Genomic DNA, 17,754 nt, shown 5'->3' on the forward strand with positions numbered 1-17,754 from the left:
TGAACACTTTACACTTTGTGTCTTCCTGTCATATTTACCTAATTAATGACTCTGTAAATTTGGCATCGCTGGCAGTTTGCTCTCTGCGTGAGCAGTGGAGTCATTTTGGAAGGGGAACACGAGTTTCCTAAGCTGAGTGAGCAGAGTGACTGACAGCTAAATGGAAAAATTACAGTTCAAGTGTTATATACGGACGCTATTGAGTGTTTGTTTGTTTGCAGGGTTCCCTTCACTCTTCCCTAACTCTGCAGTGAAATTCTTTCTCCGGCATCTGGGAATATATTTCCTCGACCTGCCTTTGTCTAATAGGCCAAGATTGATTCCACTGCCTGGTTTTAAATGCAATTGAAATTAACAGTGATCTGTTGCTGCACTAACTTACAGACACACTGGCTAGCAGGACAGCTTGGACTCGCATAAGATAATACAGTATGCAGCTAGCCCCAGAAAGACACTTTAGCAGCCATACTTTTCGTCTAAGGATCTCAGAATGCCTGGCTGACATTAAATCAGCAACTCTCAAAATGCTCTGTGAAGGAGGGAAGTATCATCACCTCTATTGAGCCAATAGTGACACTGTGGTTCCTGCTCACACAGTGAGTGACGGAGCCAGGAGTGGAACACCTTTCTAATGCCTTCTGCAAAGCGAGCAATCTCTTGGCCACCTAAAGACTGCCAGTCTGGCCGATTCACGACACACTTGACAATTGCAACCTGGCCTGTCTATTTAGTTTAGGGGGCACATTTGCTCTCTATATCAGAGAGGTGGAAGGAAAAGGTGTGCCCCAAACTCCAAGGCCCAGCCCTGTCCCTGACTCTATGTACAGCTGCTTCCGGGCAGCTCTAAGTTACACCCAAGATGAAGGGCTTGGACTCCAGAGCGGTGTCAGGTTGTGGAGGGGAACTCTTCTAACCTCCTTCGCTAGGCCTGTGTCCTGAGGGAGGCGGTGCCAGAGGCACATGTCCAGGAAGTGGCACACCAAGGGAATTTGCTCCATGACATTTGCAGCAATGCTACAGCACAACTGTGCCATCTCAGTCGGTCAGAATCTGGCTGTCCAAGCCCACCAGGATGTACCATGAGTAATTACTTGTAGGACTAACCTGTGCTAAAGCTCGTGCTGCCACAGCCTCAGGGCTCCAGGACACAATCTAGCTAGACTTCAGCTAGCTCAGGTATACACAAGCTGCAGTCACACACTGTCATTGCAGTCTAGATGTTCCCTGGAACATGTTTCATGCATCCCAGTGGCCTTGGGCACTTGCTCAATACTGACTTCACAGGAGTATCTCCTCTTGTGGAGCCATCACCACCACTTTCTGCAGCATCCTAGATTTTTGCTTGGTAAGCTGCAGCCAAGCAGTGCCGAGGCTGGAAGATCTGCTGAACTCATCATCTGTAGTGGGAAGGCGGCAGAAACAGCAGACATCTTTTGCTTGTTCATTGCTCTTTATTACCCACATTCTGTATATTGGCTATGACGTTCGCTAACTGTGATCTCAGAAGGATGCCAGGGAAAACCTATGTCACAGTTTGCTGCAGAGGCTAATAAAGATGATTTAGCTCCCAGTGACTAATCCTCAATGCAGGGCTGGACACCTTTCCCTCTGCACTCTTCCACCCACCATTATTCTTCCCTAACAGCTGTGATAGGGACTGGTCTCTGAAATGGCAGGAGGAGGTTAGCCACAAGACGACACTGCGTAAGGGCCTGGCTCACAGCGTCTACCCCAGACCTGGTGTTCGGCATTAGCACCTGTACTTTGTACAGCAGCTGTGCTCTGCTACATCTTTGAAAGAAACACTGCAGCTGAGGTGGCCTTTCAATTACATCTCAGTGGGAGAGGGATCCACAATTCCCTTAGGTTCCTTTGGAAACACCAGCCTACATTTCTGTGGGGATAACATACAGACCAGAACATCAAACCCTTTTAAAACTTGCTGCATAAAGGTACTATGCTGTGCCACGGTGCTGCTTTTATTAGTCATTTACATTATCAATAATCAAAACAGAATTGTAATCTGCCCTTTCTAATCAGGCACCCCATCACTTTGGCCATTGGTCTTGTTGCGCCCTAGCAAATGAATGAAGTGCTTTGCTTTGGTCTCCACTGAGCTGGGTAGCAAGGCCCCTACCTACTTCTCTTGACATTTTCTCTCCAGATCTTGCTGTTCTGGCTACCAGGAATATTGCACTCAGCACTATTCTCTCCACATTTCCTCACTTCCCTCCAGCCCAGGATCTACTCCCACTGAACTGACACATATTAGGGCAGTGATCAGGGCAGGAACCGAAGAAAATTAATTCACCTCATGATGCTGTCTAGGAGCAATCCATGTCTTAGGAGGGCCCGGCCTGTGAGCACCTGTCCCAACACTCATGCAGAAGCAGCACAGCCTGGCTAATTCTGGTGAGGTTACTCCTAGAACACTACTCACCATTCTGGGACCTTCCGACACTTAACAGAGCCACAATCTGAGGAACACGGAGGGGGGAAAAAAAACATAATGAAAGGGGCTGGAAGGATTGACTTATGAAGGAATATTTTAAAAAATTCAGGGCCTAGTCCAACTCCTACCAAAAATCACTGGGAGTTTTGACAGTGATTTCACTCAACAGCACTGAGCCTCTAGATGTATAGTTTGACTACACAGAAACAAAACAATCTGCAGCTACTTGACCAAAGGTGAGAGAAGCAGCACTTGGCATCATATATCCAACTACAAAATAGGGCTAAGGATTACATGGCTTTTTAAAGGAAAATTTAGGATGCTGTAGAGAACAATTCTGCACTGGCAGGGAGGCATGAAAAGAACAGGCGAGATTGTCTTGTTTAGGCCCTAATCCCTTGCAATTAAGTCAAATAAAGGGTCAGTTTCCTTTTTCATATTTTATGCAGAGGCAAAGTTTTTCTTTTGTTTAATTAAAAAAACGTTACTGAGTCCCATTGGTGATACGTAAAATGCAGGGCAGTTGTCAGTCTCAGTGGCTTGTTCATCCTGCCCATGAAGGCAGTCTTTGCAACCGAGAAAGAGATGGATGTGGAGGTCCACTAACTGTCCCCTTTCTAGGAGTTCAGCTGTCAGTTGACTGAAAATTCTCTTGCACATACCTGTGGTTGGGTAACTAATGGAAACCAAATTTTTCCCTCCCCTGTTGGGAAGTAGCCAACTCCTGTGTGCAGAAATCAAAATTTAACAATTCATCTGGGAAACATCTGATTTAGGCAGATTCAGTCAGAGCTGATGCTCCTAGGGATAAAAGGACTCATCTGTTACTGAGTTGGCACCATGGATTTTTAACTAGTAAAAAGGGATTGGGGCTGTGAAAAGCCGGAACCTGGCTACATCGGTTGTTCTTGATGTCATGTAAAGCAGATGATCTGTATATCATCCCAAAATGCTACTTAAATCTGAATCTAGACTGAAAGGGAGGAAGAGAAGACAACCCATTCCACGGTATAGCAGCAATTGCTTTTTGTTGAGTTATTTGAATTCTCTGAACCTATCAAAAAGGCCTAAGTCATTAGATTTTACACCTGTTTTCAAAATAGCTATGAAGGTCCCTGTTCCTTCCATTTTCTGTCTAGTATAGAGCTACTAGAGAGGGCAGAACGCCTCTGCTGTGGAACTACCAGTCATGGCTGTGGTTAAGGATGAGTTTTGGTCTTAAAACAGAAATTCAACCCCTTTGTTTCATATGAAGAGCACCATGTATCTCCTCAAACACTTACTACCTAGCCATTTAACTTTCTGCAAATGTACATTAACCAATTTACCTGTAAAAGTTCAAATGAATTAAAAATGGTTATAAAAAAATTGAAAAAAATTGTTTCCCCCCGACTTTTTTTTGTGTTTGGTCCTGGATGCTTTTGGTAACCATTAGACAGACCCTTTTAACATCCCATAATGAAAACACATTGAATTCTCATGCATAGGGTACATCTAAAATGGGATGCTTCTCTGTATGCAATACCCAGACTGCCTGCTCTTCCAGGCCACAGCTATTTCCTAGCAGTGTTGGTATGTCAGTCCTGGGAACAATGAGCTGTGCTTGTGGTATACTCTGTATTGTTTTGTGTTGGATTCCCACAAACAAGTTAAAAGGAAGAATTTAGGCAAGATTGTATGTATGTCCAACTTCATATTTATTAACTGAACAGGGATATAATGAAATATCCCAATAGCCATACCACTTTGACTGTGGCCCTTAACAGCAATCACTCTCTGTTAATACAAGGCTGTAGGACGGGAGAGAAAGTTTGTTCTTAGAGATATACATGGAATACCTTCACCTGACAGAACTGAAATTCTGCCCAAGAAAACAAATGAGACACGTGAATGTGCTAAGTCTTTATTGTTGCTGTACAGAAAGTTAACAGATACATGGCTCAAACATTCTAACGTATCGGTGGACTTTGAAAACTAAGGCTATTCTGTGGATTTGTGGTAACCCAGTGTTTGTTTTCTTACAACGTACTTATAAAATGAAGCTATAAAAACACAGATTGCTTTTTGGAAACAACTGAGACTGGTGTAGTGCACAAAACTAGACACTACAGTTAGTATGATCAACACAACACCGTACAGACCCACCTATGGTTTCTGTATTATGAACATTCAACACAAGATCTCGGTGTCTCACTCTGATGAAGGAGCCTGGTAAACACAGAGTGAGCTGTTCAACCTCTGCCTGATCAAAGAGAAGGAGACCCACAATTCTGATAAGAAAACATTTGACTAAGGAAAATTAAAAGCACCTCTAAAAGGCAAGTTAAGCTCATTATTTATCTCAAGAAATGTGAGATTAACAGACATGTTAACCCAGTAGAGTGATTGTAAAACACACCAGAACATAGCCATTGGGAGTAGAGAGAACAATAGCTCTGAGAAACTGTGCTAATGAACTGAGAGGTCTCTTGCTGCCCATATGCTTCCCCTGAAAACTCAGTTGTGTGTTAATTCCCAGAACACCAGTCTTCCAATCCAGCAGCAACAGAAACATTTCAAAGGCAAGAGATGTTAAAGAGAGAGCAATTGGGCCCTCTTTATGTATGGAGCTTCAGCCAAACAAACAAGGGGGAATAAAAAGTCTCTTGGAAGTTGGCCAGATAAGAGAGACATTTTGATAAAGAGGAAAATGATAATTTCCCCAGAGAGTTTTCCCCATTTTCTGATTAGATCTGTTGAGCAAGGCTTCTCCTGCCTTCCACCAATTTTCTCCATTTTTTTTACACTACCTGGGCTTCAAATAATCTCTCCTCCTTATATCTCTTATTGATCTGAAACTAGATGTGACTTTTTGGTTAACTTCAACATTTGTACATCAGCCTGAGTAATAACTTTGCTTGTGAGAAATGGGGTTTGTACTTACCATGCACAGTCAGGCAATTTAACAGGAAGTGTTTTACAGGACCTGACCCTTGTGGCTCTTCATTAAAAGAAGGCAAATGGTGATTACACAAGAAAAATTCAAGTTATAATTTGGAGGATGGTTCCCACATTAAGGGTATATTACAAATTTGATCTCAATGGGATCGATAGTATCCCCTTAAGGGCTACTATCCTTTATAGTATCATTGTTATTACAGGTGTGAATGAGCAGCTCAAGCCTTGGACAGGTAAAAAAGCCTTTTAGATCACCTTTAAATTAGATATAAAAAGATTTTTTTTCTCCCATTGCAGGATTTGAGATAGATGAAAGTGCAGGGAGTTAAACCAAAATTTAGTGTTATCGTAAATAAAATGTTGGTATATAAATGTAAACAGCAGGTATACTTTTTCTATAGTAGAACTGCATTAAAAACATCCCATTTAGCGTGGAAAGAGCTTCTTTTTCTGCTGTATTCACGACAATACAATGCTAGCCATCAAACTATTTATTCACACATTTCTAAATATAACAAGAGGAAGTTAAGAGACTTAAGCCTAAATTAGAAGCCATTTTTAGAAAAGAAAAAAGATTTTAAAAAATGTCATGGAGTAAAACAGATGGCTTCAAGTACTTGTGCATAATAACTAATTAGTCACTATGAGCAGGGATTAAAAACAGCTGTCACCTTAGAAGGGACAGTTAAATATAGGTAGGCAATTTCACCCAACAGTGGGCCTAGATTCAAATGCTTTGAAGAACATGCCTAATATTGAGATTTAATAGAAAAATGATTTGTGTGCCATGGTAAACCAATATTTGAGCAGTTTAGCTTTCTATATGACAAACTCTTCGTGCCACATAGCTGCATTTCAAAGTAATATAATTCCAAATGCTCAGCCACACTAACTTAATATAGCACAAGCAACTTCAGAGTCATTTGTGTAGCAAATAGAAAGTGTTTAGTAAGTAAGGAGTATTCTATGACAGTGGAAGAATACACAAAGCAAGACATTGTTTTGAGGCTGACTGCCAAAGTCAAGCACAGGAATTTAAGTGCTGGAATTTTTTTATTCCGTATACTATGCCGCTATGAATGTTATTCCTCTTAGGTGACTAGGACCGAACCACATCAGAAAGATTCAGCCCCCTCCACCTTGTAAGGATTTGAAAGGCCTATATCCTTTGATTTCTCTGGCTTTCCACCAATGCCACATAAAAGGAAAGGATCTTGCATAAAGTTTCAATGGAAGAGTCTAACAAGTGAAAGATTATGCAGAGGAGTGGCCTGAATTAAAGAGGAATGATGTGATTGGCTGGTCAAGAAGGATATCGTTTGGGAAGAGAAATACTGTAGCTTAACTGACTTGTACTATGACAGGCTGAGACACTTTTCTTGCCGTATAACTATAGATAACCAATTGTAGCCTTGGTTGAATTTTAGAGCTGTTTTTTTCTATATGCACATCAGTCTTCCTATGGTGAATGCTGAAAATTAAAATAATGAAGGAAACATTTTAAAAGCGAGAGTAATAGCTTCAAACTCAAGACCTCTCACCTTGTATGAAAAACACTTGTTTTCAGATATGTTTCTTCTATAGGGAGAAATTAAAAAGATGCCAGGTGTGAATAAATACAACATACCCACAACAGCAAAGCAGGTCTTGCAAAAAATCAATTTGGAGTCACACTAGGACAGAGTGGATAGCCTTATCTGCACCCCAAAATGAGACCCAAATTAGAATCCACATCAGTTTCTCATCTTCACCTAGGCTGGGTAGCAGTATACTAAGTCTTGTTTGGGAAAGTTTGTGAGACAAGGGTTTAAAATAAAATTGAAAATGTTAGGACTGTGTGCATGTGCACACAGGTAAGTTGTTAAAGAAGCAAGCCTGGTGCCAACATGATTGTACAGGAATCATAGATCTGTCTCCCTTAGCTGGACAGTTTGGACCTGCAGTTTTAAAAAGTTCAGTGTACATCACATTTATTAACATCCTAATGATTGTTAAATAATCCAGCAAGTTGTTTCATAGGTACAGTACGATGCAGTCGCTAGCTGCTTGCAAGAGCAATATAGAAATTACATTCAAAGATAAAAATTACCATTTTCACATGTAGCAGTAACTAGTTTTTTTTTTCCTTTTTCACAGAATAAGTGCAAAGTGTCTTTAACAAATAATGGCGGTAGTAAAAAAAGACTTACAATTCTCATGCAAAAATGTTTCCCTGTTTACAAAGTCTGTAATAAGTCTCAAAAACATCCATTACCTTTCTCTCCCATTATAGCACTAGACTGGTTATTCCGCTTTTCTATATCCATTCTGTCGTTTATTAAAATATTGATGACATGCAAGTTCAATTATTTCCAGCCCACCAAATATTTTTTGTTGAACAACAAAAATGACAGTCACAGTCACACAATACCATCTCACAAAGCTGTACAGGTACAGCAACACAAACACAGCTAGTGTGAACAATGTCCAATACAGAAGCGAGATGCATTTAACCACTAGGACCCTGAGTTCGGATTTACAAGGTGGGATTATGCTTCGCCCTGTTACATCAAAGTACTTATCACCTTCATAGAACAATTGGAGTCTCTCTTCTTTCTCTTCCCAACGCTTCTGGCACCAGATCTGCAGCTCTTCCCTGGAAGTTGGCAGAGTCTGTATTGGATACCTATGAACGTGAAAATGTATTTCCCTTGGGAAGTTTCCATTAAGTAGGTGCTTCTCTGTTTGTGGAATATTTTGAGGGTATGCCACTGTTATGTCATGGATAGCATCGAGATTATTACCTACAAGAAACATATTTTAGAACAAGATAAACTTAGACACGGCAACAGTCAAGTTTCCAGGACAATTACCACTAATTAGATCTTCAGGTTACATGTCAAAAAATCATGGTAGAATTAAAAAATATTCATTAGCAAATACAAGTATTCTACTTATAATTATATAATAGTTCATTCTAATAGGTTTTGTCCTGTTGTTTTCTATAGAATCATAGAACACGAGAACTTGAAGGGACTTTGAGAGGTCATCGAGTCCAGTCCTCTGCCCCCACGGCAGGACCAAGCACCACCTAGAATTGACCATCCCTGACAGGTGTCTGTCTAACCTGCTCTTAAATATCTCCAGAGATGGAGATTCCACAACCCCCGCAGATAATTTATTCTAGTGTTTAATCACTTTGACAATTAGGAAGTTTTTCCTAACGTCCAATCTAAACCTCCCTTTATGCAGTTTAAGCCCATTGCTTCTTGTCCTATCCTCAAAGACTAAGGAGAACAATTTTTCTCCCTCCTCTTTGTGATTCCCTTTTAGATACTTGAAAACCGCTATCATGTCTCCTCTCAGTCTTCTCCTTTCCAAACTAAACAAGCCCAATACTTTCAGCCTTCTCTCATAGCTCATATTATAAGACGATTTAATTAGGGTTAAATCTGTTGCAACAGATTAGCTTGCTTTTGGGCCCTTAATAATGCCCTTTTGAAAAAAATCCCTATCTCTGGGTAACAGGATAGACCTGTAGGACAAAGTAACGTTCACTAGAAGAAATACTAATCTAGGATTCTAAAACAGAACAGGTAAAAAAAAAAAATCTTATTTCAATGATAGATTAGAATACACATTCCTGATCTTTCTTAAGTCAAAGTAGAACTCCATTTTAGTGTGGTCACATACTTTTGCAGAACATTCATTAGTACATTGCAAAATGAAATTATGTTTGACCTAGCAACCATAACACTTGTACAATAACTACAATGGTTGCAAAAGAATCCAGTTTAAAATTTGACTCAGAGCAGGCCTCAAGTACAATCCTAATTTATTGACGATCTTGGGGTGAGGGGAGCGCATACAAATATACATCAGAAAAATTATCAGAAGTTCATTAAATCAGGAGTCTCTTTGCTGCATTTTAGGGAATAGGGGGTCAACTTTGCAGGGACTGTATGCAGTGAACACACCCCCTTTACACGTAACTACAGGGTGTCCATGCTATAAGTCAGCATTTCTCAAACTGTGGGTCCCAACTCCCTGGGGGGTTGCGAACAACAGAGCAGGGGGTCACGGTATCACAAGTTTGAGAACCCCTGCTATAAGTTGCCCCAGAACACATCCATTTCGCACTTAAGTCATTGACACTTATAAGAACTGATGCATTATAAGTCCTCTCATTCCCCACTCTTAAGTCACACAAAAAAACCAAACCAAACCAAAATCAAAACAATCAGTGCAAATGAAAGTCAGCTGAAGGAAAAAAAATTCCCCACGAAGTTTTTTTTCCTATAAGTCCAAGTTTTTTGGAATGTATCTTGGACTTTTAACAAGGACGGCCTGTAGTCAGTGCTCTGAGTGCCTGCTAGAAATGGCCTTTGCCCGAGGCAGAGGCAGTATCATACCTGATCTGGAAAGTCCACAATAAAGTACAAATCTGGGATATAAAGAGATTTTGGTCAAAATGGGTATAGCTACATTTTTGAATGCAGTTTAAAAGGCAATTGTGGGCTAGCAATTAAAGAGGGACAGTGACAAAAGGACCCAACCCTTCTATCACTAATCAAATCAATCCACTTGCTTGGACAAATGCTAGGATGAGTGTTACTCTTTTTATAGAATAATGTCCTCTCCAAATATCCCTCTCACCCTGCAGCTTCAGACCAGAAAACATTCTTTTTAGATTTGAGAAAGCAAAAAATCTTGGCTAGTTTAAAACGGACCTAAAAATAGGTGCCCAGTGCACTCAATGTGACATTAACATTAAGTTCTGCCAGCAGTGTAATTCATCTGGTGTTGCCTTTTTACAGCGTTGGCAGTCTCAGAGCATAATAGGTTGAGTTTGAAATTAAAAAGACAAGATTTGTCTATACTACATGCTTTGCCAAAAGAGGCAATGCAAATGAAGCATGGATTAGCATTTTCTCATGCTTCATTTGCATACTCTTTCATTCCATTTTTGCACAAGGGGATTTTGCGCAAAAACAAAGTATGTATGTTTCCTTTTTGCGCAAAACCTCCATATACCTCTCCTGTGTGACATCTAGTTTTCTTTTAACTAGCCTTTGCTGAATATTCACGCAGTCTGACTGATGCCCATTCTGTTTCTTACACAACTCCTCACTACTATTTTGTTAAATTCATCACCTCCTTTGTTGCATCATGTCTGACATTAGACAGAAACCTTCAGAGCAGAGAGAAGGCCTTACTTATACTGAAAAGTGCCTAACACACCTTTGATTCCGTAAATTAATTATGCAGCGCTGATCTCAAAGCATTTTGCACAAACGGGATCAGAAATGTTTTCCTAAGTTACAGATGGGAAACTGAGGTAAAGACTGGCTAAAAGACTTACGCAGGGACTCAGGCCAGACACCAGGTCTCCTGACTCCCAGCCACATATTTAGATGATTAGACCATGTTACCCGGCCTAACATATTCTGGTGATAAATGCAGGACAACTTCAGAAGAAATGACTCTGGCACTTCAAAGACAGGCTCAAGCATACCAAATAGCATAGAAACATATCAGATAGATAGAGGAAATACAGAAACACATGACTTAATATGCAGAAGGAATAGAGACTTCTAAACGTGCCCCTTGTCTTAGAGGTTTTAATTCTCAGGCAGGGCAAGTATGTGGCGATGACAATTTCCAGCCAATTATTTAATAGCTATTGAAAGGAGCCTGCCTTTTCCTATTATTATCCGCAGTCAGCTGCTGGATCCACGCTGCATGCCTTAACAAAAAAGTTCTGAATGTTTTCCATTGATGCATCAGTGACAGTTATTAACATGAAAAGGGCAATGTTATCATGGCCAATTGCTACATGAATGAACCCGCTTTCGAGTTTTACTGTGAAAGATACAGTAAGACCCAGAAACTGGCACCCACTTCCGCACACTTTCACTGCAACCATTTCCTTATTGCTGCCTCTGTCTCCCCCCTCCCCAACACAGGCTCATCTTAGGTGCAGAGAGGAAACTGACTAAGAACATGTGGTTCAGAGAATGGAAATTGCAGGCAAAAGGAGGAAGGTGATAGTGGACAGAGTGGGGGATTGAGTACTGAAGAGCTACAGGGCAACCAAAATTGGACAAAGCGCCAGATAGGGTGGGGACAGGCCATATGCTAGAAGCAGCTAAGGGGGGCCTACAGCGGACAAATAAGGAATGACATTGGGACCAACCAGAAAGTGGAGAGGAGACTACATATTAAGGAGTGAACTAAGGTCGAAGTCATCCAAATTAATTTTTAAAGAAGGCAGGTTATCCTAGGAGGAGAGCACTCCTAGGGCTGAGTACAAGAATGGAAACATGGAGATGTTTTAGATAATTGGGCTTTGTTTCAATTCCTGCATGTTATCTCCTACCTACATCTTACTGCATAGCTCTAGAGCTGCTCGCAGCTTTATCTGCATGGGAGGATAGCCCAGTTGACTCTTAAGTGGGGCAGAATGTCATTCATGGGAATTGCATCAAACTGCAGCTTACTACTACTATGGGGGATGTACATAGGTTAGTCAGGCAGCAGACAGTATTTTCCTCCCCAAATTTAAATCTCTTCTTAAAGCCACCACTTTCACACATTTCAAGTGCAAGCAATAATGCGGCTTAAGAGCCATGTTGCTCTAATTAACACTGTCTGTTTCCAATGAGGCAATAATTGAATAAGGCTAGAGTACTTGTTTGTAGCTCAGACTAGTTGTCTGGGCTTAATGAGGCAAGTTTCAGAAAATTGGTTTTTATTAAGTTCTGAAGATTCTTCTTCACTTTTATGTAGTTATGAATATTATTAGTGAGAGGGGAGGGGGAACCAGAAGGAACCAAGTGGGTGTTTCACACTTGAAATTTAATTTTAACCATTCCCTAAGTTAAGACAATCAAGAAAGTGAGAGTAAAAGGATGAAGAAGAGGCATTTCAGTTGATCAGGATACACTCATCAATTGTAGCAGCTTTCGGAGTCCTCCAAGACAGGGAGACTCAAACCTTTTTTTGCTAGCCCTTCCCCCCCTTTGAAAATATTTCATGCAGTCATGATCCCCCTTTCTTATACTATACCACCCTTACATCTGTACTGCTGCTGGTGGCAGTGCAGCCTTCTGAGATAGGTTCCTGGTCCGTAGTCACTGCTCTCCAGCCACACAGTTCTGAAGGCAATGCAGATGAAAGGGTGGCAATACCATGTCCCCCCTCCAATAGCTTTCTGACCCCCATTGGGTCAGGACCCCTAGTTTGAGAAACACTGCTCTAAGACAATAATGGGAATGAGACACTCATTCCCAGTGAGCGATGCTGTTTTCAGTGCATTAGGACAGAAACTGCAGCACAGAGATGCAAACTTATTATGAAAGCTTGTTCGTCATCATTCCAACACAGCTAATAAAGTCAAAATAGTTGAGTGAGATGTATCTTAGTCCCCAGCTAATTCACAGTTACTAAGCTGCAAAACATCTTGAAAGCCTCGGTCTCAGTTTCTTTCTATAAATACTTCTTTGAGATATATTGGTTCTCCACTTAAGGTTGTTCTTCTGCCAGGACTGACCAGTGCATGACAATTCTCTTAAAATAACTGCAATGCAAAGTCAGTAGCTTTAGGCTTTACAGTCTTAAGGTGGCACAAGTAATTCTGACTGGGCTCGGGGCCAAAGTTATACCATCCACAGTAAAACTTTGATTTCTCTATGGGAAAATGTTTTTTTATGAGAGAAGGGGGGGAAAAGGCCATTTTTTATTCATTACTCAAGTGCTCCATTAGAATCTCTCTCTTCTCAATCCTTATAACCAATGGCTTCTTACAAGACTGAAAACAAGCTTATCCCAGGTGGAATGAAATCACATATAAATCTCTGTGTTAAATAATGTCAGCCTGCGTTCTAGGGAGCTTTTCTTAGCATGAACAGAGTCGGGATCTTGAATATTTTAAACTGCTCTCAAACTCGTTTGTCGAGAGCACCCCACTGAGCCAGTACAAGTATTGTGAACTGCCGACAGCGACATTTGGTTCTTAGGGAGGAACTCCTGAGATAACACAGCCCAGACGCCTTGTGAGCATATAGAAGGATTCAACAGAGACCTGGTGTGTGGCATGAGGTTCAGTTGTGAGTTGGAGCACTGATGGGAGGTCTTCAGATGTGACTCAGATTACCACAGTAGGCATTACTGACAAATACATACTTGCAAGTGAACAGCACTGAGCTGGCCATTGCAAAGTAAAAGGTTTACTATATAGGTACGGTAAGCATTTTGAGAGCTCTAAGGATCATTCTGAATAGAATTTTTCTTCCCCAAGCGTCCTTCAGTGAGCCTGTAAATTAGAGGTGGATCCAAGCCTCAACACTGGAATGGAACTACCCAAAAATTTAAAATCTGAATCCAAATGCTGCACAGAACAATCACAATGGTGGCCATTACATCTTCAACCAGCAAAGGTTCTGGATTTGCACTGCTGCCTCTGTACCTGCCTCCCGCACCACAGGAGTCCAGGGCCACACACCAATGCAACCCCTGCTCAGAGCTTTCACAGCTCCCCCAAGCTGCCTCTTACCCCAGAGCACCCACAGTTGAGTCAAGGGTACGTAGTACACGAAGTCATGGACAGGTCACGGGCCTTGAATATTTGTTTACTACCCGTGACCCATGCATGACTTTTATTAAACATACCTGAGACTAGAAACCAATCATTACCCCTTTTGTCAGAACCAAGCACAATACTTCAGATCTTGGCCCAACCTTTGTTACATCACAAAATGGTACTTGATTCATGGTCACAATGATTCAAATTTGTATGACTGCAGGGCTTTGCACTCTACAGCTCACCTCGTGAAGTCACATTGAGATATTGGCTTTTTTTTTTTTTTTTTTTTTTTGCAGGGTGAGTGGATGGGGGAGGAGGGTTTACTACATTAATGCAATGGGTACTTGTGCCCAGCTAGGGGACTTTAGGCACTGGCACAATATAAAAAATAAATTTATATGACTGCTTGATTTAAAAGGTAGAGCTGGTGCATGCATCTGAGACATTCTTTTGAACAAACTTACCAGTTGCATAATCAAAACATAGATGGTAATTAGCAGAGTGAGGCTACTTGACATCTGACAATATCTGATTTAATATTTTTACATCTTACCGTGCAACCACACACGGTGTTGAGTATTGAAACAAAAGCTATTAAAACCTGCTCTCTGGAAAGTGTTACTGTCTTGGCTGCTGAAAGATGCTAGGTTATTTTCCTTTATAAACACAGGATCTGCAGGTAGCAACTTCAAGGATTTACAACCATCAATGGGCAGTATAAGCCTTGGGAGGATTTATAACCCATGCATCGCTCTTTAAAACAGCAACAGCAGTTTGGGTTAATCTACACCACTTTCAACTCAATAGTTATTGGGATTCTTTTCTGCAGAAATGTAGCTGTCAAATAAGCAAACAAGAAAGGCCAAATGCTAATGCTAGCCTTGATTAACAGAGCACAGGAAGTCTGTGTACAAGCCCTGACTCGAGAGCGATCAAGTGAACCTATTCAATTTTCCATATCCGCAGCAACATAATGGGCTCTCAAGATATCCCCACCTGAAGACAGGAAGGAGTTTGAAGAGATGAGGCCTGTTCTCATGCAGTATAGAAAATTGTGACTATTTTCACAGGAGGAACTGTACACTTACAGATGTTACTATTATGAACTGCAACTGTAGGTCTCCAGACTAGATGTTTAATGAGCAAAAGACATGGGTTATATCCTGAATTCTCCTGAGCTATGAACATACTTTTGTGCCTACATCCTGTTAAACAAACAAACAATATACAGGCTTTCCGTGTAACATCAAATTTAGCAGTATATAAATCAGAACTACCTCTGTTTGAAGCCTGGTGGAGGGAGGCAGAGGGAGGAAATTATATTTTGATTTTGAAGTCCATTATTAAACCCCTAATGTAACAGATTTTTGTAGATTGCAAAACCAGAAGGGACCATTGTGATTGAGTCAGATCTCTTGTATAACAGGTCACAGAACGTCTCCAAAATAATTGCTAGAGTAGAGCTTTTCAAAAAATTCCCAAATTTGATTTAAAGCTGTCAGTGATGGAGAATTCACCATAACTCTTGGTAAGTTGCTCCAAGAGTTAATTGCTCTCATTTGTAAAACTTTGTGCCTTATTTCCATTCTGAATTTGTCTATCTTCACCTTCTAGCCATTGGATCATGTCATACCTTTCTCTGTTAGACTGAAGAGGCCATTATTAAATATTTCTCCCCCATACAAGTACTTACAGACTGTTATCAAGTTACCACTAAATCTTCTCTTTCTTAAGCTAGACAGCTTGAGCTCCTTGAGTCTATCGCTAACTACCAAATTTACGGTAATTAACAATGCATCACGGACTATGAAATCTGGTGGTTGTGTGCGCTTTTACCTTATACTGTATAAATTTCATAGGAGAGAGCAGCCTCTCCCAAACTGGGAGTACTGTCCCAAAACGGAGTTGCAGGGAGGTCGGATTATTTTAGGGGTGTCGCAGTATCTTTACCCTTACATCTTCACTGCCTCTAGAGCTAGGTAACTGGAGCATGGCAGCTGCTGACTGAGGGCCCATCTTTTCAGGTAGCAGTGCAGAAGTAAGGGTGGCATAGCATCAGAGCCGTCCTTAGGATTTATGGTGTCCTAGGCGGGATTATTAAACTGGTGCTCCTATGCCTGTCTTGATCTTCCACCCCTACCCTCTCTCCCCTTCCCAGAGACCCCAGCAGCCAATGCCCTCCCTCAGACTGTGCTGCAAGCAGCACATTCGGCCCTCTCTAGGACCCAGCCCTGCTGGTACATGTAGGTAGGCCTGGCAGCAACCAGGACCAGGTTCAATATCTAGGGCTGTGTCTGCACTGGCAGGTTATTGTGCAAGAATGGCTGTTCTTCCAGAAAGCGTCCACACTGCCCACCTGCTCTTGCGCAAGAAGATGTACAGGACAGCGTGGTAAGAGAAGGCTTCTTGTGCAAGAGCTACGCTCTTTTTTAACAGGTGTAAGCCCTCTTGCTCAAGAGGGCTGTGTGGATGCTCGGCAGGAATTTCTTGCGCAAGAAAGCCCTATGGCTAAAATGGCCATCAGAGCTTTCTTGCACAAGAGAGCGTCCATACGGCCACGGATGCTCTTGTGCAAAAGCAGAGCTCGCACATGGCAGTGTGGACGTTTTCTTGCGTAAGAGTTCTTGCACAAGAACCTTTGCGTAAGATGTTCTTGCGCAAGAAGCCGCCAGTGCAGACATAGCCTAGGTGTCCATCTCACACAGAACCAGCTCTAGCCCCCACCCAGTAGCCTGGGAAATTCACACACCCCTGGGCACCTCTGAGAGGCAATGCTTCCCCACTAATTTGGGGCTGAGTGAAGAAACGAAACTTTTAATGAAAGAGAGAGAAGGCACATGGCATTATCTCGGGAAAGTACCACAACAGAGTTCACTTACCCAAACTTTCTCTGTACCCCACTTCAGATACCCCACTTACAGCTCTGTCCAGTCAGTGCAGACCCTGGCACATCATCCAGATGACTCCCCTCCTTGAGCCTGAGGCTAGGCCACCTTTGTGCTACTCTTGGGCTATGTCTACACTGGCAGCTTCTTGCGCAAGAACTCTTTTGTGGAAGAGTTGTTATGCAAAAAGTCTTCCAGAAGAGAGCGTCTACACTGCCATGTGCTTTTGTGCAAGAGCATCCATGGCAGTGTAGACGTTCTTTTGCGCAAGAAAGCTCTGATGGCCATTTTAACCATAGAGGCTTATTGTGCAAGAAATTCATGTTGCCTGTCTACACTGGCCTCTTCTGGAAGAGCTCTTGCGCAAGAGGGCTTATTCCTTGTGGGGAGAGGAATAACTCTTCCGGAAGAAGCCCTGTTTTCCAACACCGTACTGTAAATTTACTTCTGGAAGAACGCTTGTGCAGTGTAGACAGCCGGCAAGTTTTTGAGAAAGAACAGCTGTTCTTGCGCAAGAAGCTGCCAGCGTAGCCCTGTAGTCCGCTGGCTGCTCCCGCTAGCTGGTCATTTCCGCCAGCTGCTCCACTGGCTGCAATGGGTCTGGCTCTCGGCCAAACCAGTAATTTCAGCTCTTTAGCTACCACCTAGGCTGGCAAAAGATTCCAGCTTCCACTGGACTAGCAAAAAGACTCCTCATGGGGTCTGCTTTAGGTCTGTCCTTAAAACCAGGGGTAAAGGGGCAGGTTGAGCCAGTCTTTCAGCTCCCCCCTGGAAGGCATGAAGCAGGCTGACTCAGCCTTCAAGCCCTTTCCACCCCAACTCAGTTCACTCAACTCTGGCAGGGGGAGGCCCTTACAATGATGATGGTGTCTCTCCTGCAAACACTGTTGTCATATTTTACAGTTCCCAAATTTAGG

At 42.0% G+C, this 17,754-nt stretch overlaps 1 protein-coding gene across 4 annotated transcripts in view; it reads right to left on the bottom strand.

The window, feature by feature from the left end:
- LCLAT1 (lysocardiolipin acyltransferase 1) overlaps positions 1-17,754 on the bottom strand; it is a 208,508-nt gene that overhangs the window by 11,961 nt on the left and 178,793 nt on the right. For 2 of the 4 annotated variants that reach the window (XM_089777483.1, XM_006118066.3), the window contains one exon: positions 4,342-8,172. The exons of 1 other annotated variant lie outside the window; for it this stretch is intronic. In XM_089777483.1, coding sequence (XP_089633609.1) covers positions 7,673-8,172 — 500 coding nt within the window. In that variant the 3' untranslated portion in view covers positions 4,342-7,672. Of the gene's footprint in view, positions 1-4,341; positions 8,173-17,754 lie in introns of those variants that run through there. One more of the 4 variants, XM_089777484.1, reaches the window with a different exon arrangement.

The sequence above is a fragment of the Pelodiscus sinensis genome, chromosome 3 (assembly GCF_052426305.1).
Source record: "Pelodiscus sinensis isolate ZL-2025 chromosome 3, ASM5242630v1, whole genome shotgun sequence".
NCBI lineage: Eukaryota > Metazoa > Chordata > Testudines > Trionychidae > Pelodiscus > Pelodiscus sinensis.